This window comes from Coregonus clupeaformis, chromosome 15 (genome assembly GCF_020615455.1).
Source record: "Coregonus clupeaformis isolate EN_2021a chromosome 15, ASM2061545v1, whole genome shotgun sequence".
In the NCBI taxonomy this organism is placed as follows: domain Eukaryota; kingdom Metazoa; phylum Chordata; class Actinopteri; order Salmoniformes; family Salmonidae; genus Coregonus; species Coregonus clupeaformis.
Genome location: NC_059206.1, coordinates 2,888,961 through 2,910,903, shown reverse-complemented (window position 1 = coordinate 2,910,903; position 21,943 = coordinate 2,888,961). Strand labels below are relative to the sequence as shown.

General features: G+C 41.4%; 1 protein-coding gene across 3 annotated transcripts; it reads left to right on the top strand.

The window, feature by feature from the left end:
* Positions 1 to 1,462: 1,462 nt before the first annotated feature.
* On the top strand, positions 1,463 to 21,735 carry st8sia5 (ST8 alpha-N-acetyl-neuraminide alpha-2,8-sialyltransferase 5). 3 transcript variants are annotated; one of them, XM_041897741.2, is made up of 9 exons: positions 1,463 to 2,288; positions 6,708 to 6,815; positions 7,180 to 7,275; positions 10,666 to 10,758; positions 12,767 to 12,853; positions 16,920 to 17,064; positions 18,491 to 18,603; positions 18,778 to 18,870; positions 19,178 to 21,735. In XM_041897741.2, exons 1-9 carry the CDS (start codon positions 2,143 to 2,145, stop codon positions 19,638 to 19,640), a joined length of 1,344 nt encoding a protein of 447 aa, XP_041753675.1. In that variant the 5' UTR covers positions 1,463 to 2,142; the 3' UTR covers positions 19,641 to 21,735. The 3 variants fall into 3 exon arrangements, with proteins under 3 accessions (XP_041753675.1, XP_041753676.1, XP_041753677.1); XM_041897742.2 differs by lacking the exon at positions 7,180 to 7,275 and having other exon boundaries at positions 1,464 to 2,288; XM_041897743.2 differs by lacking the exons at positions 6,708 to 6,815; positions 7,180 to 7,275 and having other exon boundaries at positions 1,464 to 2,288.
* The last annotated feature ends 208 nt before the right edge of the window (positions 21,736 to 21,943 follow it).

Here is a 21,943-nt window from a genome sequence, read left to right as displayed (position 1 = left end):
AAAGGTATTTTGATTGGTATAGTTAATGACAGTATTTATTGTTGTATTTTCTCACAAGACTCAGATTAGACTCAGATTAGTAATTGGGGTTAGTTGTATCGGGGTTAGTTGTAATACAGTGCACCTACAATTCTATGGTATTTTATATTGTTTTTAGACACATTCACATAGTGATATAAAATGTAATTTCTTCCCATAAAGGATCCCAGTACAACCAAGATAATAACTTAGAAAAATTAAAAAGTAAAGTTAATACTTTTGAATGATAATATAAATAAATACATATTTGGACTACTCCATTTTTGGTCAAAATATCAAAATATCAAATGAAAATACTTGTTTGGGGCCTCCCGAGTGGTGCAGTGGTCTAAGGCACTGGATCGCAGTGTTGTGGTGTCACTACAGCCTGGGTTTTTTTCATCCAAAAATGTGTTTCAAATAAAAAAAATGGTTTTATTACCCATACTTTTTAGGATTGAAGACTGTTACATTTAACCCTGCAGCCTCTTACATTGAACCCCACCTACTTGGTCAATTGTAACATCTCACCTCTACCACTTTTGGTTTGAATTGTAAACAACTGGTATGTCCCAGAAACGTAGTTACAGTCAGTAATGGTAGCTGAGACATGCATGATGTTTGTAAACAATACCGTTAGAGTTTGATGAATAACATTTTATACAAACAACATATGTGTCTTAGCTACCAATACTCACTGTAACTATGTTACATTTAGCCCCGGTCAACCCTAGCTCAATTTATTTCCCTCCCTATAGCCTTTGTAAGTAGGCCTATGCTCCCATATAGACCTTGAATAGCCTACTGAGAATATTCATCATTGATATATAGGAATATGCCAATTCACTTTAAGCATCTTATTGGGAAAGAGGAAATACATGTAGGCCTAGTGGTATAACATTTGTATGGAGTGGGCCTTCACACACAGTAATAAAACATGGGAGAGAAGTGTTGAGTGAAAATGATTTGGGCCCCAAACACCAACACTTCAACCTACAACCAAACACATAACCTAGTCTAAGCAAAAAATGCATGTGTGGATGTTTTTTTTTTACAGGATGCTTTTTTTGTCATTAAAGAGGCTATACTCCACTCATCCTTGGGTCATTCTATAAGCTTTTGAAATGGATTTTGTTTTGTTTGATAAAATATTGACTTATGGAAATTAGAATGTCATTCCTTGGCAAAAGACAGATTTTCCCTTTGTAAGGCCAATAGGGCCTTTTAGACATATGGTTGAAGACAGGTATTTACTGTGCACTATTGGCAGACAATTAAATCAGTCTGGGGGGCCTCTCCCTTATACTTGGAAGAAGACACTTTGACCTTGGTTTTGGCTGACCAACAGGGAGAGATATAGAAAGAAAGAAAGAGAGAGAGAGAGAGAGAGAGAGAGAGAGAGAGAGAGAGAGAGAGAGAGAGAGAGAGAGAGAGAGTATCAGCATCAGCATCTCTGGACCAGTCTGCTGTAATAGAAATAAGCTGCAATTATCAGCATCACCAAACTGTGCGTCACTTCATGCCATTTGGTTTGTCCTGATTTTGAAGAGAGCGCTTTCGTATATAGGCTAGGCTACTACATTATTTTCGATCATGTTGTGTTACGTATTTACGAATTACAGTCTTGTTTTGTTTTTTAACTGAGCTAGCCCATCCTCTCCGCGTATGGAAGGAACACTGGTAAATGAGACTGGAATATCTGCATTGCCTGCCATTGTCTGTCCAGCCCCTCGATCGAGCGCACCTCCCAGTCGAGAGGGTAACGCATGATCTCAAAGAGATGTCAGGCATTTTTGACGAAACATTTCATGTTTTGTGTACCATCAGCCTTGCAAAATACAAGAAGGTAGAATATTTTTATTCTACAATTTCTAACCAAATCACTGTCCGTCCGGAATCGTAGCCTTTCCATGATTTCTAGAGGCTATTTATAAGGAGGCAATGCTTCTCGACCAATACCAATGACATCTATGCTGTGACCGCAGCGAAGGATAGGCTAGTTGTAAAAATACCATAAAGACATTTGGACAATGTCCTCACGAATGCTTTCACGATAAACCTGTGTGATTGATTCTGAATGCTGCGGCGAGAGAAGGCTAATTCTGGAGTTTTTGGCACCAGCGGATGCTGCACAGAAGAATGGGATACTCCGACCCTACGTCGGGTAGAGATTTACTCGGCAATAGGTCGCTTTGTTTTATATTCATTTGCGCATTTGGACTGGTTACACTTTTACAACAGATTCTTTATGGCAAAAACTACATTAAAAGGTAAGCGCTCTGAAATATATTCCACAAGTAGCCTATAGGCCCAAATCAAATAATTTGCCATTCATCTGAAGATGAGGTTGCAAGACTCAATTGTTAACAATTGCATAATGTTGAAATGTAAGGGACAGCCTGATATTTTTTCAATTTTGTGAAGCAAATGGCTCTGTTATTGTTATAATTGTAGGCATGTAATACTGTCATTATTGTAATTCAGTGTAAATGTGGGTGTATCCTAGTGGTTATAGTATTTGCTGCATGGAGGGGGAAATAAGCTAAATGGCTGAAAAGAACAATAGCAATCAGCCTTCCATTTTTCCAGTGGCATATTGAAACTATTCTCATGAGATTTATGTTTGATATTTTTCTGAAAATGAAGCATCACATTCATGCCATACACAGTGCTCCAGCTGTATGGTCGTGTACTCCCTTTCTTTCCTTTTTTAATCTTTATTTGATTTTCAGTTTCAGCCTTACTGGTCATGCATCTTCTTACATAAGGCTTGGATATCTGCTGATAGCCTATCTGCTGATATCACAGTAAACTAAAAAACTACAATCTATTGATGCAGTTTATTGATCAGTATTTTTCACTAAATGTTCATAATTTCTACATGTTTTGTCACAGGGGTTATTGTCATATTCAATAGTAATTTAGCTACTACCCTGTAGGCTTCAATGCACACATAGCCATGCACTGTTGCAGCAATGCATTCCTACAATGTTTTGTAACACCTCTGCAACAGCAATATGTTTTCTAATAGGGACTCAACCTTTTCTTATGCAATGTATTTTTGCTAATAGCACCCATAGTGAAATATGTTATTATTAATCACTGGAAGGCATTGACTTCTGCATTATCATCTTCTGGGATGTTTTTCATTGTGAGACGAGCAGATACTGAGAAGCTGAGATATTTTCATCTTTAGATAATTGACCCCCCCAATTTTTTTTTTTAAAGAAAAGAAGAACGATTGTCACACTAAATCCGCCCCCCCTCTCAGACAGTGCATTATGACTTTGCCTTACAACAAACATACATGAACTGCATTCTAACTGTGCTCCCCCACCCCCACCCCCTGCCCAAAGCCCCCTAACCTGTGTGTTTCCCCTGCGCGGACTACTCTGATGACATCCTATGGATTCATGGCATGCTGACACTATGGCTGAGATGGCATGAATCCAGCCCCAGCAATATCTCTATCTATCTACCTATCTATCTACCTTCCTGCCCCCCACTCCTAGCACGCTGACTGGGACAGAGGGGAATGGGCTACAGTCACAACGGACCCAGCCAGTGGGCAACAACGGCAGCCATTTTGCTACACATTATCTGCACACCTCAGGAGAAAGAGAGAGAGAGTGAGAGAGTGAGTGAGAGTGTTTTTGAGGGAGAGAGAGAAAGAGAGAGTGGGAGAGCAAGAGAAAGAGAGTGTGAGCGAAGGAACGTGTGAGAAAGATGGAGAGAATTTGCGAGAGAGATGGACAGAGTGAGACTGTGTGTCTTGAAAATGATGTCACTGTGAGATATTCTCTCCCCCCCCCCCTCGCCCCCATGCTGAAACCATGACAACAAGCTAAAGTCGTTGCAACGGGTCCAACCCCTCCTGACACGTAGCCCACCCAGAGTACATGGGTCTCAATCTCATGAGATTCTCTCATGCCCCAAAGGATCTCAGTAAACCATCTCTGCAATTGAACAAATTCTGTGGGGCTGGAAAATATAATACTAGAGACACTTAAGCTTCAATGCAAAAATGGCAGTTGCAGAGAGAACTATGTGAGAATAACCAGCAGGAAAGTCCTCCATTACTCCAAGACTATTTTATATTTTTGCAGCTGTAGACATAATTAAGTCGTGGGCTGCCATTTTGATCTTATTCATTTTGCAGACTTTGTTTTATCCTCAATGATTTGGGTACGCAAAATATAATAATATTACAATTGACAGGCTGATAATAAGACGCTAAACACAACGGACAGGACGCAAAATTTATATGTTGATCAACTCAACAGGATGGGAACAATAGCTCTGTAATGTCTATAAATAGTCTGCAGAATGACTTCACCAATATCAACACTGTGCCGTGTGACATCTGTGATTTTAAGTAGGATAAAATGGTTCAGTATTTTTTAGAAACCAAGTCAGCAGTTCTTTTGTTGGGAAAGAAACTGTTTGGCCTTTTTAGAGACAGTACATCCCTCTGTAGCAGTGGAGGCTGATGGGAGGAGCTATAGGAGGATGGGCTCATTGTAATGGCTGGAATGGAATTAATGGAACAGAATGGAATTAATGGAATTTGATACCGTTCCATTTATTCCATTCCAGCCATTACAATGAGCCCGTCCTCCTATAGCTCCTCCCACCAGCCTCTACTGCTCTGTAGATGATTGATGGTCTGCAGGTGTGCAGTGGCTGCACCCGCTGCATGGTTTCTTTAGTTTAGGAGCATCACATAGAAGATCCAGAAGCCAAAATCCATGTCCTGTTTTAGTGTACTCCAACCTGACTGCAACAGCCATGGGAGCAGTGTCATTGAGGCTGTTAATTGGCTCTCTGAGAAGCCAAATGGGCCTGCAGTATTGACATTAGGCCCAAAGCAGTGTTCATTTTATCACATAATGTGCTTACAGAGAGGCTTTATGTGTACGATTATTGCTACACTGTGCTGTCCACAAGGCCTTAATGGACCAGAAACAGAGGATTATATGCACAATGGCATGAATGCTCAAATGGATTTATTTAGATTCATATGTCGTTTTTTTCTTAGTGAGTTGGGTCATACCATTACACTACACATATGATGAATTCAATCAAACATGTCCCTTTTACACAAAATTAGTCTTTGAATGAAATCATTTGTATTTCTTACGGGTTGGGACATTTGGGTGGGATATTTGGATTTGCCTCATGCAATTTTGACAAAATCTGTTCAATCCACCAATGTTACTCCGGGAGGAGATGGAATCTGCCCGGTCCAGTAGGGGTCAGCGTCGTGGCCTGGGAGGGTACAGGAGCTATGCACCTTTCAACGGTGGCCTATATGCCGCTGTTGTCTGTAAACCGCTAAGTATCCTCTCAGTTTGTCTGTTCACTATGTAACCCCTTAACCATAATAATTTGGTTCTGATTTATAGAATGCGTTGTGGTTTTTCAGATTGTGCATGAGCATAATGTGCTAAATTACCCTACAGGCTAACCTACAGAACTAAGATATACTGGACACTAGTGCTGCAGATTGGGCAAAACCCCCTGAAATGGTGAATGATTAGGGGTTTTAGACCTGAAATGGTGAATGATTAGGGGTTTTAGATCTGAAATGGTGAATGATTAGGGGTTTTAGACCTGAAATGGTGAATGATTAGGGGTTTTAGACCTGAAATGGTGAATGATTAGGGGTTTTAGACCTGAAATGGTGAATGATTAGGGGTTTTAGACCTGAAATGGTGAATGATTAGGGGTTTTAGACCTGAAATGGTGAATGATTAGGGGTTTTAGACCTGAAATGGTGAATGATTAGGGGTTTTGACCTGTGTGAGACAACAACTGAGTTTTGTCAACTAACCTAAGTTTGACCTGTTTGACCACAATGAATGGACCAAGTCAAGCATTTTTATTTAATGTCATAAAGAAACATAACAAATGATACACACTGTTTTAAACCCAAGTGTGTTTTCTGTCCCCCTGCTCTGCAGCAGAGATAGCTGAGACACTAGTGCGTCTGCATTGCATGCCATTCTCAGATGTGAGGAATCGGCGCCAAGAACCACACCAGATGGCCAGACCCATATGCACATTGTTATTCAGCTGAATCTGAGTTTGGATTTATTTGTCCCTTTCAGATTTTTTACTACTCTTTGGTTGTGTAACAAAAGAAATCGCTATGTAGCCTATCATTAATCTTTGGTAAGATTTGACATACACTTATAAGGCACATTTGTACATTTATTTATTTACCCCTCTTCTTTTTATCCTTAACTCATTTTTATATTGTGTAATCAATATGTGGTGGGTGTTTTGTTCATTTATTACAAATGTATTACTGACTGCCACCGTCCCTTTTACACTTTAGATTTGTCATCACTTGGGATACACTTCAACCATGGTGCCATTATCTAGGTTCATTCTAACCATTCTAACCATTCAAACCATTTTTGGTTTGATTTGGTATACTAAAGCCAAATGCTGATCCCTCTGTATGGTGTGGTGTGTCTCTCAGTGTGTGTGTGTGTGTGTGTGTGTATGCGTGCTTGCACACATGGGCATTGTGTATAGAAGTGTTTGTGTGTGTGTGTGTGTGTGTGTGTGTGTGTGTGTCTGTCTGTGTGTGTGTGTGTGTGTGTGTATGTTTGGCTGACTGTTAGTTCTCAGGTACTTAACGCACAATAAACCCCAAATAAACTGACTAATTTTCTTACTAGTGCGCAACAGTTTAGCCGACTCAAAGGAGACGAGACAGGAAATTGGACCGGCCCTGTTAATTTCTCGGATGATGGATCTCTGAAGCCTGCCAGAAATGGGAAGAAAAGGTACATTTCCAACGTGATTGACTGACTGTACAACACCCCTGTGAGAAAAAGAAAGAAAGAGAGATAGAGAGAGAGAACATAACATTTCCTGCTGATGTCCCAGCCCCCTGCATGTGTGGCCAGGGCCTTAGAAGGGCCTTAGAAGCCTCCACTCGCAATGCATAACCAGTATAACCAACCAAACTGCTGTACTAACTAACCAGTAGAGAGACGAAGTCAGCAACAAACACATACTTAACTCTTTTGCTTCTGCTTGTTTTGCATTTCTGAGGAATCCTGGTTGAGATGTTTGCAGGGGTGATGATGAAACAGGACCCATTCACACTGACATTTAACTCTAACTTACCTGTCTGCATGTTGACAGATGTTTCCGTCAGAATTTTCAGCCCGATTCACAGAGCTCCGTAATAGTCACACCCTGCCTAGCCGATATTAAGAAGAAAAAAAAACGCTCGCAAAGGTAGGCCAGTCTGAAGGCATTTTAAGTACTTTTACAAAAACCCAAGAATGCCTCTTTCTTTTTCATTGGTCTGAAAGGATTAAACTCTCATATATTTTCAGTGGTGGTTGCACTGCAGATTTGCTCTTGCATGTTGTCTGATCCCTTCCACCCAATCCCCCCCCCACCCCACCCCACCCCCCCCCGTGACCCTTGAACCCTGACGCCCATCCCCCCTGAGAAGCTGGTTGGACCACAGCTCCTCCTTGTACCTCTGTGTCCCATTCAGCACCCATCTCTCAAATGCCTTTCCTCCTCAACCTGTGTGTTCATGCGTTCTGCACAGCTCTGTGTGTATGTCATATACATAGTGGACACGTCTCTCTGTTCCCCTATCTCCTCTTCTCACATCTGCATCGTCTCTCTCTGCTACCTACCTGGATTACCTTTCCTTTTGTTTTCCTCTTAAGAGAAGACAAAAATATGACACTTTTCCCAGCAGGTGTCTGGCTTCATTGCTTTGAGGACCTAACGTCACTAGGCATGATAACACGCTGGTTATTAATAGGCACTTTTCCATCTGGCCTTCCCTCATGGATGGCAGAAAGCCAGTGTGGCATGGATGATCTAAAATGACAATCAGAGTCTTCTCTTCAAGGCTACAATACTTATTAGGGTTTCATCATTAGAGCTAAACCAAATGAAGCTAAGATGCTACCGATCTCAGTCTAAATAGGAAATATGATTAGGATGTTTTACATAAGTGTTATTTTCAATGGAGACATGCTGCTCTAGGTAATGTCAGTATCTACTCGATAACAAGCCAATCCAAAATACACTGCATCATCGGCTGGATGCAGACAACCAGCTTCATTGTTCCTTCCTCATTTTGATTTTGTCCCAGCAACTTGTTCAAATGCATTTTTCTGTCATGTCACCCATGTTGTCCTTTTGTGTTTTACCTCACTTCATTTTATTTCAACAGCCACATCAATCATGCTTACCATGTCAGTCATATTTTTAACAAACATTCTCCACCTCATTCTATCTCACTGAGATAGCATTTGCTCTACAAATTCATCCACTGGTGTTGCACATTGTGATGGCTGCCATCTTGGATTCAACTGAGCTACCCCTCACCTAGCGGACAAAGTTTGATACGTGACGTCATAATTGTGTTTTTTGGTTGTAAACTGTTTTCTGGTATAGTAGAGAGGACTTCATATAACCAGATTACAACCAGGTAAAGACTGATTGGTGATTGGAAATGCATTTTTTGTTTGTTATCTGGTCGTATAGCCAAATTACAACCAGATAAAGACATATTTTGCTGGTTGCTAAAAAATACGATTACAAAACGTCATTGCAACCAGTTTTGCCCGCTGGGCAGCCACTCTCTCTGTCCCTCCAGTAGACAGAATCCCATTGGTCGGGAGTGACCGTAGTGGGATACTCAACATCACCTATTTGGTATCTACTTTTAAAGATGCTCCGAATAGAAAGCAGCTTCTCAATAAGTATCAGGTATTGGGAGCCCTAAGCATTCCTCCTTTCCTGGTGCCCCTGAGGTTGAGCAGTCGGCAGGCAAGACTCCACCAGCTCAGGCGCCAGAGAGGGCAGCCCTTTCCAAAGCTGATACATGGATCAATAGCATTTTCCATTACAAGCCTATTTAAATACACCCAGAGGGAGATTTGACTCCCCCGTGTGGCTCTCCACCTGGCCTGAGAGGGATGCACAGATTTGGGTTTGATTCTGTGGCTGATGATGCTCTCAAAAGGGAGGAGAAGGTGCAAAATGTTAGTCAGAAATCCTTTCTGTCATGCTAAAATGTCGACCGTGTTTTCACTTTCCTTTAGTTTCCTTCTCTTCAGATGTCATTGTGTTTGTCTCAAATGTCACACAATCACTACCACCATATTAAACAGATGTTTTTATTTTTTTGTTTTGTTTATACCATTTTTCTGTATAATGTTTCTTTCTTTCTTTCTTTGTTTATTTATTTCCTTGTATGAAACCTCTTGTTAAGAGGTTTTCAAGCCTCTCGAGCATGTAAAACGTTTTATCTGTCCAATAAGGTTTTCATAATATGATATCTATGATAAATATTTTAATAGTTCAATGAGGTGTAAAATCTTATCAAATGGTTTGAATCTGAGTGAGAATGATGACTGTGTACAGTATGTACATGATAATTATGTTTATGCATGTGCATGTATGTGTGTATGAATGTGGGTGTGCATTTCATACCAGCTAGGTAATAAGTATAAATGTAGGACCAGCAGATTTTCATGTGATCTTCCTCAGTTTTATTTCTACATGCAAAGAGATCTGTAGAAAAAGGAGACTATGTTATGGTTAGTCCACACAGGGACTGATGAACTGATGAACTCAGGCTACCCAGCGAGCAAAATTTGGCACATGAAGTCTTAAAGATGTAATTTTCTGGTTGTAAACTGGTGGAGGAGACGTCTTATTCAACAAATTGGTTTTTGTCACAACCGGGTAAACACGTCCTTTTCGTGACAAGACCAAGCCATCATGGGAAAGATGTCATATTTTGGTTGTTATCTGGTCAGATAATCAGATTTAATACAACCAGATAAAGAGGCCTTCTTGGTTGTTCAAAAGACATGGAAAAAAACGGTGAACAACTTGACTATAACGGCATAAGAGACGTCATAATGACGTCATTGCAACCAGTTTTGCCATCTGGGTAAGTTTTCTGTGTCTGCCCTATACAGTGAGACAGCCTCCCCATATTCTCCATTGGCATCATACAATAGTCATTTATCATACTGTACAGTTGTGCAGTTCACTCTAACCAACATACTGTACATGCCATATGACACAGACACACCTTATCCATGATAAAGGTTGTGCATTCTAGGTGCTCCTGCCATCAGGATTTGGTCATATTTTCTCACAATTTACTAGGACTTTCTACCTCCCCCCTTCCCCTTTCTCACTATGTATTTCACACTCCTTTTGTTGTTTACAATGACTCTTTTTTTCTTAAGAGAATGTCAGTGTTAATTGTTGTTCCCCATGTCAAGTCAAAGTTCCCATGTCAAGTCAAAATACAATAATGAATGTTTAAAATCTGAAAAAAAAACAGAGAAATTGTATCACTTTATGTTAAACTTTGGTAGTTGGTGACAAAAAAGTGTCCTGGATACATATTGTGGGTCCCCTACCCATAGGAATGATATCACACCTGCCACTCATCTCACAACAATGTCTTTACATTAAAGATGAATATTAATCATGTATTTTAAAGTATAGCCAATTGTAATGGAATAAAGTTAAAAGTGTCTCACCCCACTGTGCTATGTGTTTTGTGTCCCAGCCTGTTCCTTATTATTGTTGATTATTGTGTAATCGTTATGTTGACTGTGACTGTCCCTCCAGGTATCTGGATTCATACGATGGATCCTATGACTACAACTCCACTGCATGCAAAGAGCTCAGACAGGAGATTATGGATGTCAAAGTCCTGACCATGTGAGTGTATCGCCTGTGTTACGAATGCAGTGATGCGCAGCTATGGTCCTTGAGGGCCTGTGTGTCTTGCTGGTTTGTGTCCTCTCTTTGAAATTAGTTTCTAATCTAGATCTTGGATAAAACAAAGCCTGTGCACTCAGTTCCAACATTCAGGACCATCCCTTGTCCTTTGATTTTTTTGTGTAAATAATGATTTATTGATACAGCAGTGGTGAGATAGAGTGGTAGATACAGACAAGTAAGATAGATGGGAAAGTGGTCCAGACTGGCCTTGAATCCCTGTCGCCAAGGAGATGTACAACCAGCAGCAGCGCTACCACTAGAACAGACTCTGGCACAGGCCTACATGTTCTTAAGGCTGTTCCACACAGGCCTACATGTTCTTAAGGCTGTTCCACACAGGCCTACATGTTCTTAAGGCTGTTCCACACAGGCCTACATGTTCTTAAGGCTGTTCCACACAGGCCTACATGTTCTTGAGGCTGTTCCACACAGGCCTACATGTTCTTAAGGCTGTTCCACACAGGCCTACATGTTCTTAAGGCTGTTCCACACAGGCCTACATGTTCTTAAGGCTGTTCCACACAGGCCTACATGTTCTTAAGGCTGTTCCACACAGGCCTACATGTTCTTAAGGCTGTTCCACACAGGCCTACATGTTCTTAAGGCTGTTCCACACAGGCCTACATGTTCTTGAGGCTGTTCCACACAGGCCTACATGTTCTTGAGGCTGTTCCACACAGGCCTACATGTTCTTAAGGCTGTTCCACACAGGCCTACATGTTCTTGAGGCTGTTCCACACAGGCCTACATGTTCTTAAGGCTGTTCCACACAGGTCTACATGTTCTTAAGGCTGTTCCAGCTAGTTATCACACCTGTAAGAGGAGCTTGCTGAGGGGCAGTGTGCCAGGCCATGAAGTAGACAGTGAGACAGACAGACAGACAGACAACAGCCCATGGCTCTGCCAGCAGTCACAGTGCAGTGACTGGCTTTCATTACACTACATCAAGCCCTGCTGGTGCTTTACCTCCCTGAGCAAATCAAATGCCACAATCATCGAGGGGGAATGTCAGTTCAAGGGGAGCTATTCAGAAACCTATCTCTGGCCATCACCATCTTCTCCTCAAGACGGCGGACGCAAGGCGTCAGTCAGAGGGAGTGCCTGGGCGCAATGCTAAACCCAGAGCCACAGACTCCAGTGTCATTCTCATGTTACACCTCAGTGCGTGTTTAATATTCATATTACAGAGCAGAGCCACGTAGCATGCTGCAGTGTCATCTCTGTGGTTTCTGTAGCTCCATGTAGCCACATCCCCCTCTTTTATCTACCTGTGCAGTTTCCACCCCCTCATTGTGACCATATACTGAACATACACTGAGTGCACAAAACATTAAGAACACCTGCTCTTTCCATGACATAGACTGACTAGGTGATTCCAGGTGAAAGCTATGATCCCTTATTGATGTCACTTGTTAAATCCACTTCAATCAGTGTAGATGAAGGGGAGGAGACAGGTTAAAGATGGATGTTTAAGCCTTGAGACAATTGAGACATGGATTGTGTATGTGTGCCATTCAGAGGGTGAATGGGCATGGTAGTAGTAGGTTCCAGTTGCACCGGTTTGTGTCAAGAACTGCCATGCTGCTGGGTTTTTCACGCTCAACAGTTTCCTGTGTGTATCAAGAATGGTCCACCACCGAAAAGACATCCAGCCAACTTGACAGAACTGTGGGAAGCATTGGAGTCAACATGGGCCAGTATCCCTGTGGAATGCTATCGACACCTTGTAGAGTCCATTCCCCAATGAATTGAGGCTGTTCTGAGAGCAAAAGGGGGTGCAACTCAATATTAGGAAGGTGTTCTTAATGTTTTGTACAGTCAGTGTCTGGTACAGGACCATTTCCTATAGGGCTTATTCTTAGCTTATTCTTAAACATACATGGATCACTTGACTCTTCTCTTGTTTGTCTCGTTTTTATGTGGGGTTTCCCTGGCCGTCTGACAGGGTGAAGACGTCGGAGCTGTTTGAGAGATGGAGGAACCTGCAGGTGTGCAAGTGGCAGCAGAACATGGTGGAGACCAACAACTTCAAGTAAGCACAATTGACCCTCATGGCATCACAGAGATGGTTTTTCATGTCGTCTTTCTTGCAGTCACACTACGCATCTCAGAAGATTGCTATATCATATTATTGCGGTTCACAAAACACTTCTTTAGGCATTGTGATATCTGATCATCTGCATTACGTGACTGCAAAACAGAAGACTTGGAACGCCACCAGAATCTATTACTCCTACTCACTATCAACCCCATCCATTTCTATCTAGTGTGACTAGGGTTGCAAAATTCTGGGATCTAGCTTTCAATAAAAAGGTTGGAGTCTCCCGGAATCAGGAGGTAATATACAGGAAATCCGGAATCCTCCAATCAGGTTCCTGGGGCAGGGAGACCCCCAGCTCCGCTAAAACCATTGACAACTACGTGCCGTTTTCAAGGGATTGTTAAAAAAAGTGTATTATTTGTTTTTTTATATCATCACCTCTAGAAGAGCATAGTCAGAACTACACAGTTCCCATTATTCCACGTTTAGCTCTATCATCAGAGTTACACAGCAAGTAACTGCATGCTTTTCATGATCAGTAAACCTACGTTGGTTGGAGAAAAAAATACATTAGGTCCAATGTTCCCTCTCATTTTTTTCGGCACTGAGCAAATTTTAGGTCTGCAGAGCGCAAACCTGAACGTTGTGAAAATTCTGTGCAACTTCCAGCGCGTATTTACTGTGAACACTTAGCGCTTTAAGTTACAGTTTCAGACTGTGATCAAGTAGGCTACTGTGGCTATTTGATCATAATGTATGCCTACCAGAGTGGCCTACCATCAAAAACAATGGAGAAAATGCATCCCATAACATTTTAACATGTAAATAGCTGTTCTATCATTCAGCCTACAGTAGAAGCCAATGTGTGGTGTTCAATGTAGGCCTACATTCCATGAGACTTTTGAATAAAACTTGCAGGGCTTGACATTAACCTGTTTATCCACTTGTCCTTCAGACAAGGAGGTGATTGAAAATGTTGTTGTGTTGTTTGATGCAAGAAACCACTTAACAAAATAGAATGCATTATTATTCCCATACCATTATTACAGAAAATCAGACAAATTATGCTACCCTCTGACTATTGGCTACTTAGCTTATTCAACATTGCCCCTTTAAGAAGAAAAAAAAGGCCTTTACCTGACTCGCTTTTCAAAGATGTCTAGAAATGTAATGTTTTGTGCTCTTGTAGGAAGCAATCACTCCCCCATTGCTGACTACAAATTAACTATAACTGGGCTAATAACTCACTAACTAGCAAAGGATATGAACAAATGTGCACACGTGGCTACATGCAGCTCTCGCTATGATCTCAAAACAAGAGCATCTACTCAAGACAGCTCATGCTGTAAACACAGTCCAGTTCAAAGTGAATGGCACAGATCCATATATGGCAATGATCTACTTGCATATAGGGATACTGCAGCTCTGATTGGTTATGCTACGCCGGTCTGTGTAGAGTACGGGCTGAGTCATGCGTGTCAATGCAATAGAATCCTACTCCGATGCGTTCTGCCTACAACAAAATATTTTGCATAGTTAGTTTTGCATCCTAAGTCTTGTATAGTTCATTTTGTTTCAGTATGTTGCATTGAAAGTGGCTAATATTACGTTGATTTGATCACAATTCCCACAGTAAAGTGAAACGTTGATAGTGTTAATTAAAGGGGAAAACTCTAGAAAGATTAGTAAAGTTGAATCTCGTGCTTCTCTGCACAGGCATAATTTTTTAGGGGGGGAACATTGATTAGGTCTAATTACCACTATGTTTAGCCAACTGTACAAAGTTTCAGAGCCCACAAAGGATGGGAAAAACCTAAACCACTCATATTTGTCAGGTATACAGTTGGAGTCGGAATTTTACAAACACTTAGGTTGGAGTCATTAAAACTAGTTTTTCAACCACTCCGCAAATTTCTTGTTAACAAACTATAGTCTTGGCAAGTCGGTTAGGACATCTACTTTGTGCATGACACAAGTAATTTTTCCAACAATTGTTTACAGACAGATTATTTCACTTATAATTCACTGTATCACAATTCCAGTGGGTCAGAAGTTTACATACACTAAGTTGACTGTGCCTTTAAACAGCTTGGAAAATTCCAGAAAATTATGTCATAGCTTTAGAAGCTTCTGATAGGCTAATTGACATCATTTGAGTCAATTGGAGGTGTACCTGTGGCTGTATTTCAAGGCCTACCTTCAAACTCAGTGCCTCTTTGCTTGACATCATGGGAAAATCAAAAGAAATCAGCCAAGACCTCAGAAATAAAATTGTAGACCTCCACAAGTCTGGTTCATCCTTGGGAGCAATTTCCAAATGCCTGAAGGTACCACGTTCATCTGTACAAACAATAGTACGCAAGTATAAACACCATGGGACCACGCAGCCGTCATACCGCTCAGGAAAGAGACGCGTTCTGTCTACTAGAGATGAACGTACTTTGGTGTGAAAAGTGCAAATCAATCCCAGAACAACAGCAAAGGACCTTGTGAAGATGCTGGAAGAAACAGGTACAAAAGTATCTATATCCACAGTAAAACGAGTCCTATATCGACATAACCTGAAAGGCCGCTCAGCAAGGATGAAACCACTGCTCCAAAACCGCCATAAAAAAGCCAGAATACGGTTTGCAACTGCACATGGGGACCAATATCATACTTTTTGGAGAAATGTCCTCTGGTCTGATGAAACAAAAATAGAACTGTTTGGCCATAATGACCATCATTATGTTTGGAGGAAAAAGGGGAAGACTTGCAAGCCAAGAACACCATCCCAACCGTGAAGCACGGGGGTGGCAGCATCATGCTGTGGGGGTGCTTTGCTGCAGGAGGGACTGGTGCACTTCACAAAATAGATGGCATCATGAGGAAGGAAAATTATGTGGATATATTGAAGCAACATCTCAAGACATCAGTCAGGAAGTTAAAGCTTGGTCGCAAATGGGTCTTCCAAATAGACAACAACCCCAAGCATACTTCCAAAGTTGTGGCAAAATGGCTTAAGGACAACAAAGTCAAGGTAATGGAGTGGCCATCACAAAGCCCTGACCTCAATCCTATAGAAAAGTTGTGGGCAGAACTGAAAAAGTGTGTGAGAGCAAGGAGGCCTACAAACCTGACTCAGTTACACCAGCTGTCAGGAGGAATGGGCCAAAATTCACCCAACTTATTGTGGGAAGCTTGTGGAAGGCTACCCGAAACAGTTGACCCAAGTTAAACAATTTAAAGGCAATGCTACCAAATACGAATTGAGTGTATGTAAACTTCTGACCCACTGGGAATGTGATGAAAGAAATAAAAGCTGAAATGAATAATTCTCTCTACTATTATTCTGACATTTCACATTCTTAAAATAAAGTGGTGATTCTAACTGATTTAAGACAGGGAATATTTACTAGGATTAAATGTCAAGAATTGTGAAAAACTGAGTTTAAATGTATTTGGCTAAGGTGTATGTAAACTTCCGACTTCAACTGTAGTTTACTTTTATTTTATATCACTCAAATATCCAATTAATGGTAGCCAATATTGAGAGATATCGTGAGGCTACCGTCCCTCACATATCTGAAATTACATGATCAATTCATGTTCACTGAAAAGCATGCAGTTACTTGCTGTATAACTCTGATGATAGAGCTAAATGTGCGCAATTGTTTTGCATGGTAATTCAAGTATATTAAAATATAAATATTACAACCAAATAATTAACATTTATTTAATTTGAAAACGGCACACACATTTGTCAATGATTTTAGTGGAGCTGGGGGTCAGCTTGCCCTCTAGCAGGCAAATCGAACGCTCTGCACCGTATTGTGAAGTTTTATTGATAACGACCTATAGTACCAATCACATTGCTTAGATGTCTCTCTATATATCAGGTTATCTTTATTGTGTGACTGTAACCCAACTTATAGAGAGACTTTCTATTGCAGGGGTGCACAGTTCTGTTCCTCAAGGACCAGGACTGCAGTGTTGCTAGTTTTTCCAGCACCCTTGTTATACTACAGTTTGTTTGGATCTGACAGTAACTCCTGCCTTCTTTTGTCCTCTCCAATAGGATGTCTCTGTCGCGGTGCTGTAATGCACCCTCCTTCCTGTTCACCACCAAGAGGAACACCCCAGCAGGCACCAAGCTGAGGTATGAGGTGGACACCAGTGGCATCCTGCCCATCAGTACTGAGGTCTTCAAGATGTTCCCCGACGTGAGTGTTCCAACTATAACAATATACAGTATAGCATCCTGTAAGACTACCTGTCATCCATGCATCCTGTAAGACTACCTGTCATCCATGCATCCTATAAGACTACATGTCATCCATGCATCCTATAAGACTACCTGTCATCCATGCATCCTGTAAGACTACCTGTCATCCATGCATCCTATAAGACTACATGTCATCCATGCGTCCTATAAAACTACATGTCATCCATGCATCCTATAAAACGACCTGTCATCCATGCATCCTATAAGACTACCTGTCATCCATGCATCCTATAAAACTACCTGTCATCCATGCATCCTATAAGACTACATGTCATCCATGCATCCTATAAGACTACCTGTCATCCATGCATCCTATAAAACTACCTGTCATCCATGCATCCTGTAAGACTACCTGTCATCCATGCATCCTATAAGACTACATGTCATCCATGCATCCTATAAAACTACCTGTCATCCATGCATCCTATAAGACTACCTGTCATCCATGCATCCTGTAAGACTACCTGTCATCCATGCATCCTATAAGACTACCTGTCATCCATGCATCCTATAAGACTACCTGTCATCCATGCATCCTGTAAGACTACCTGTCATCCATGCATCCTGTAAGACTACCTGTCATCCATGCATCCTGTAAGACTACCTGTCATCCATGCATCCTATAAGACTACCTGTCATCCATGCATCCTATAAGACTACCTGTCATCCATGCATCCTATAAGACTACATGTCATCCATGCATCCTATAAGACTACCTGTCATCCATGCATCCTATAAGACTACCTGTCATCCATGCATCCTATAAGACTACATGTCATCCATGCATCCTATAAGACTACATGTCATCCATGCATCCTGTAAGACTACCTGTCATCCATGCATCCTGTAAGACTACCTGTCATCCATGCATCCTGTAAGACTACCTGTCATCCATGCATCCTATAAGACTACCTGTCATCCATGCATCCTGTAAGACTACCTGTCATCCATGCATCCTATAAGACTACCTGTCATGCATGCATCCTATAAGACTACATGTCATCCATGCATCCTATAAGACTACCTGTCATCCATGCATCCTATAAGACTACCTGTCATCCATGCATCCTATAAGACTACATGTCATCCATGCATCCTATAAGACTACATGTCATCCATGCATCCTATAAGACTACCTGTCATCCATGCATCCTATAAGACTACCTGTCATCCATGCATCCTGTAAGACTACCTGTCATCCATGCATCCTATAAGACTACCTGTCATCCATGCATCCTATAAGACTACCTGTCATCCATGCATCCTACGCAATACCTCCCACCCTAAAGTGACGGAACTCAACCCCCCCCGGGTTATAAACTACCCTATATTTCTGTCTGACACTGGTTCCATTTCATTCAAAGGACATGCCGTACTCCAAGTCCCAGTTCAAGAAATGTGCTGTTGTTGGAAACGGAGGAATCATCAAGAACAGCAAATGTGGGAAGGAAATTGACTCAGCAGATTTCGTGTTTAGGTACACAGCATCTTCATCCCGTAGTGCTAAAATTATTTCCCAGCATCACTTGGGCTGATTTATTTTTGTCTGCAGATATCACATGGCAAGATATAGGATTGAACTACTTTCAGTCTGCTCAGGTCTTCTCAGAATCTGCATTGAATAATGTGAATAATTATCCTTCCTTCAAAGATGCAACATACCACCCATCAACGAGAAGTATTCAGCTGATGTAGGCTCCAAAACGGATCTGGTGACGATTAATCCAAGTATTATAACAGAGAGGTACTGTAGGCTATGTCAACAAAAAAGTGTATTGCCATTAACATTGCATTGTCATTGTGCCACACACACACACACACACACACACACACACACAGACACACAGACACACACACACACACACACAGACAGAACATCTAGACTTGAAATGTATTAGCGGCGGCAGTTACAATGGGTGTGCACTTAGTAAAATATAATGTTCGGGCACAGAGCCGCAGCACTCACATCTGCTCCTCTCAAACACACACACCCCTTCCGTCCCTCCTTTTAAACACTCTAATCCCTTACCTCTCCTCTCCTCCTCCACCAGGTTCCAGAAGCTAGAGAAGTGGCGGCGGCCATTTTACGAGGTTCTTCAGAACTATGAGAACTCGTCGGTGGTCCTACCCGCCTTCTACAACACGCGTAACACTGATGTCTCCTTCCGGGTCAAGTATATGCTAGACGACTTTGACTCCCAGAGGGGCGTGTTCTTCTTCCATCCCCAGTACCTGCTCAACGTCCAGCGCTTCTGGGGTGTCCAGGGTGTCCGCGCCAAACGCCTCAGCAGCGGCCTGATGCTGGTCACCGCCGCCATGGAACTCTGCGAGGAGGTCCACCTCTACGGCTTCTGGGCGTTTCCCATGAACCCCTCAGGCATCTTCATCACTCACCATTACTACGACAACGTCAAGCCCCGCCCCGGGTTCCACGCCATGCCCCACGAGATCTTTAACTTCCTGCACATGCACACGCGAGGCATCCTCCATGTACACTCGGGAGGTTGCACGTGATTGTGAACCGGAGTCACGCCCACACCGCAATGCATCGTGGGAAGTCACCATTTACCCCTGTTTTTGTCTCATTTTTCATAATTTTTCATATCTTAATTTAAAGGTACAATGGTTTTTTCTTACAGTTGACGAGAGATAACCTTTTAAACTCACACCGTATATCTGGGCTCTCTACAGTAGCTCCATGTATTGAAGGTTGCTTGCTTTAATGCCAACACTATAAATTCTCTAATTAATGTGTTTCTTACTCTCTTGCTGAATAAGCAACTCCAACGACCGCCGGCATCTCTGATTCTGTTAATGTAGGTTGCTTGTTTTAATGTAAAGTGGTCTTTCCTAGTGACGTCATTTCTGTGAAATCTTAGTGGCTCGGTGGTACTACTGCTGTACAGAGGTGTTGATTTGAAGTTTTAACTCAACGTTGCACAAGTATTTACACTGAAATAGGGCCACTCTGTGTGTCCCTCACCTCCTCCTGTACCTTCTCTTTGCCACTTCCTGTGTTATGATTCCCACCCACCTATGTGCTCTCTTTCTGAGACACTATGTGGGTGAGGCAGCTTTTATGTATGTCTGTGTAAAAAGCCTGAACACTATTGATGTTGTAGCGAATCCAAAATATATCTTCAAAGATCCAACAGTTCAACTTTCCATTGTCCAGCTACATTAACCTGTTTTACATGGGTAAATATTTAATATAAAACACTGTTAACACTCCTGACCAGAGATTACCTTTTTCACAGGTCCACTTTCTTCTGTATAACTAACTTGCCAAACACTGGAAGATATCCTTGGATATTATTGATGTGAAATGGTGGGGTTTTAATTGCTCACTGTTTTTGGTCAAAGGCGAGATGATTAATATTTTATAATCTCCACCACCATAGTAAAATCTCTGACCTCCAGAACAGACAGTCCTAGTCACGCTGCATAGGTAGGGCCAGGAGTGTTTCTTCACCTTGGGACCTGTCTGGGAACACTCTGGGTCCTAGTTATACCCTATATTATATTATATTATGTTATAGCCTGTAATTAGGGCTTGGAGGTGTTCCTGGTCAGGTCACATAGTCAGGGAAAAACACCCTGGCCCTAGTTATTGGGCACTGTTGAGCGATCTGATTTGTCGCTGTCATTCATGTCTTAAAACCACGCTGCCTTATGATATAACTGTACAAATCCTCTCTCAGATATGCAATTCACCCCTGCATCGCTTATCTAACGGACGTTCGTATCAAACAAACTCTGCTGCTGACTCAGCGTAATCTCATTAAGAAGAGGTTCACTTCTGCTGTTGAAATGACTGAATATTCTATAATAAAATATAATCCAATTTGCATACTCATGTGATGCTGTGCATGATTCTACTCTATTAATTGCTTTGTGTGTGCCTGCAACCACCACTGAAATATGTTTACAATGATCATCTTCTGCTAAAGCTCACAGTGCACTGGGAGAGATGGAACCTTATATCACCAAACCTTGAATAGATTTTAAAAGAGAATTGAGTGATGGATGCACTTTTTCACAGACAATGGAAAGGATTATTGCCCCGTTTTGAAATAATACGATTTTTGTTATCATCATTATCACTGCATCGTGTCATTTTCCCTTTGTGACAAAATTGTACCCTTGAAAGCATTGTGGATCTCAGCCTTGGAATGCTGTATGTTTCTATTAATATGTATTGTGTTTAACTGTGACAGAGTAGAGGAACATTGCTGACTGAACTGAAAACATAGGACCATTCTTCTGTACATGGTGTGCAATGCCCCAAATGACCATGATATTTAAAAGACATAACTCCTAAAAAATGTGAACGATTGTTTCTTTCACCTGTAACTCACAGTCACACAGATTGTGTGTAAAAGACAAAATGCACAAGATACATTTATTCAATCTGTACGAGCACATTAAACATTTTCAGTTCGACTCAGAATCACAAAATATCATAATTTTATAGAATAAAAAAGAACTAGGTAGAAGAATTGGTCCGAAAATGAATGGATGGAATTAATACAGCTTGAACAGCGATACAAAACCTATATTCTGGATCATTCTTTATATTCTGTCTGTAAATAAACTTGTTTGGATTTTCTGCTTGTCTTCCTCATTTTGTTTCTATATATAAACATCTGATCTACAAAGAAATATGGATTTGGGTCAGGCATTTTTCTCATCAGAACAACCAATCATTTTAACCCAAACTGTTTACTCCAATCACCATACAGCCCAAATCGAATGTACTAACACTGCAAATGGGAAACGCAGCATCATAGGCAATTGAATACACCCACTGGGCACAG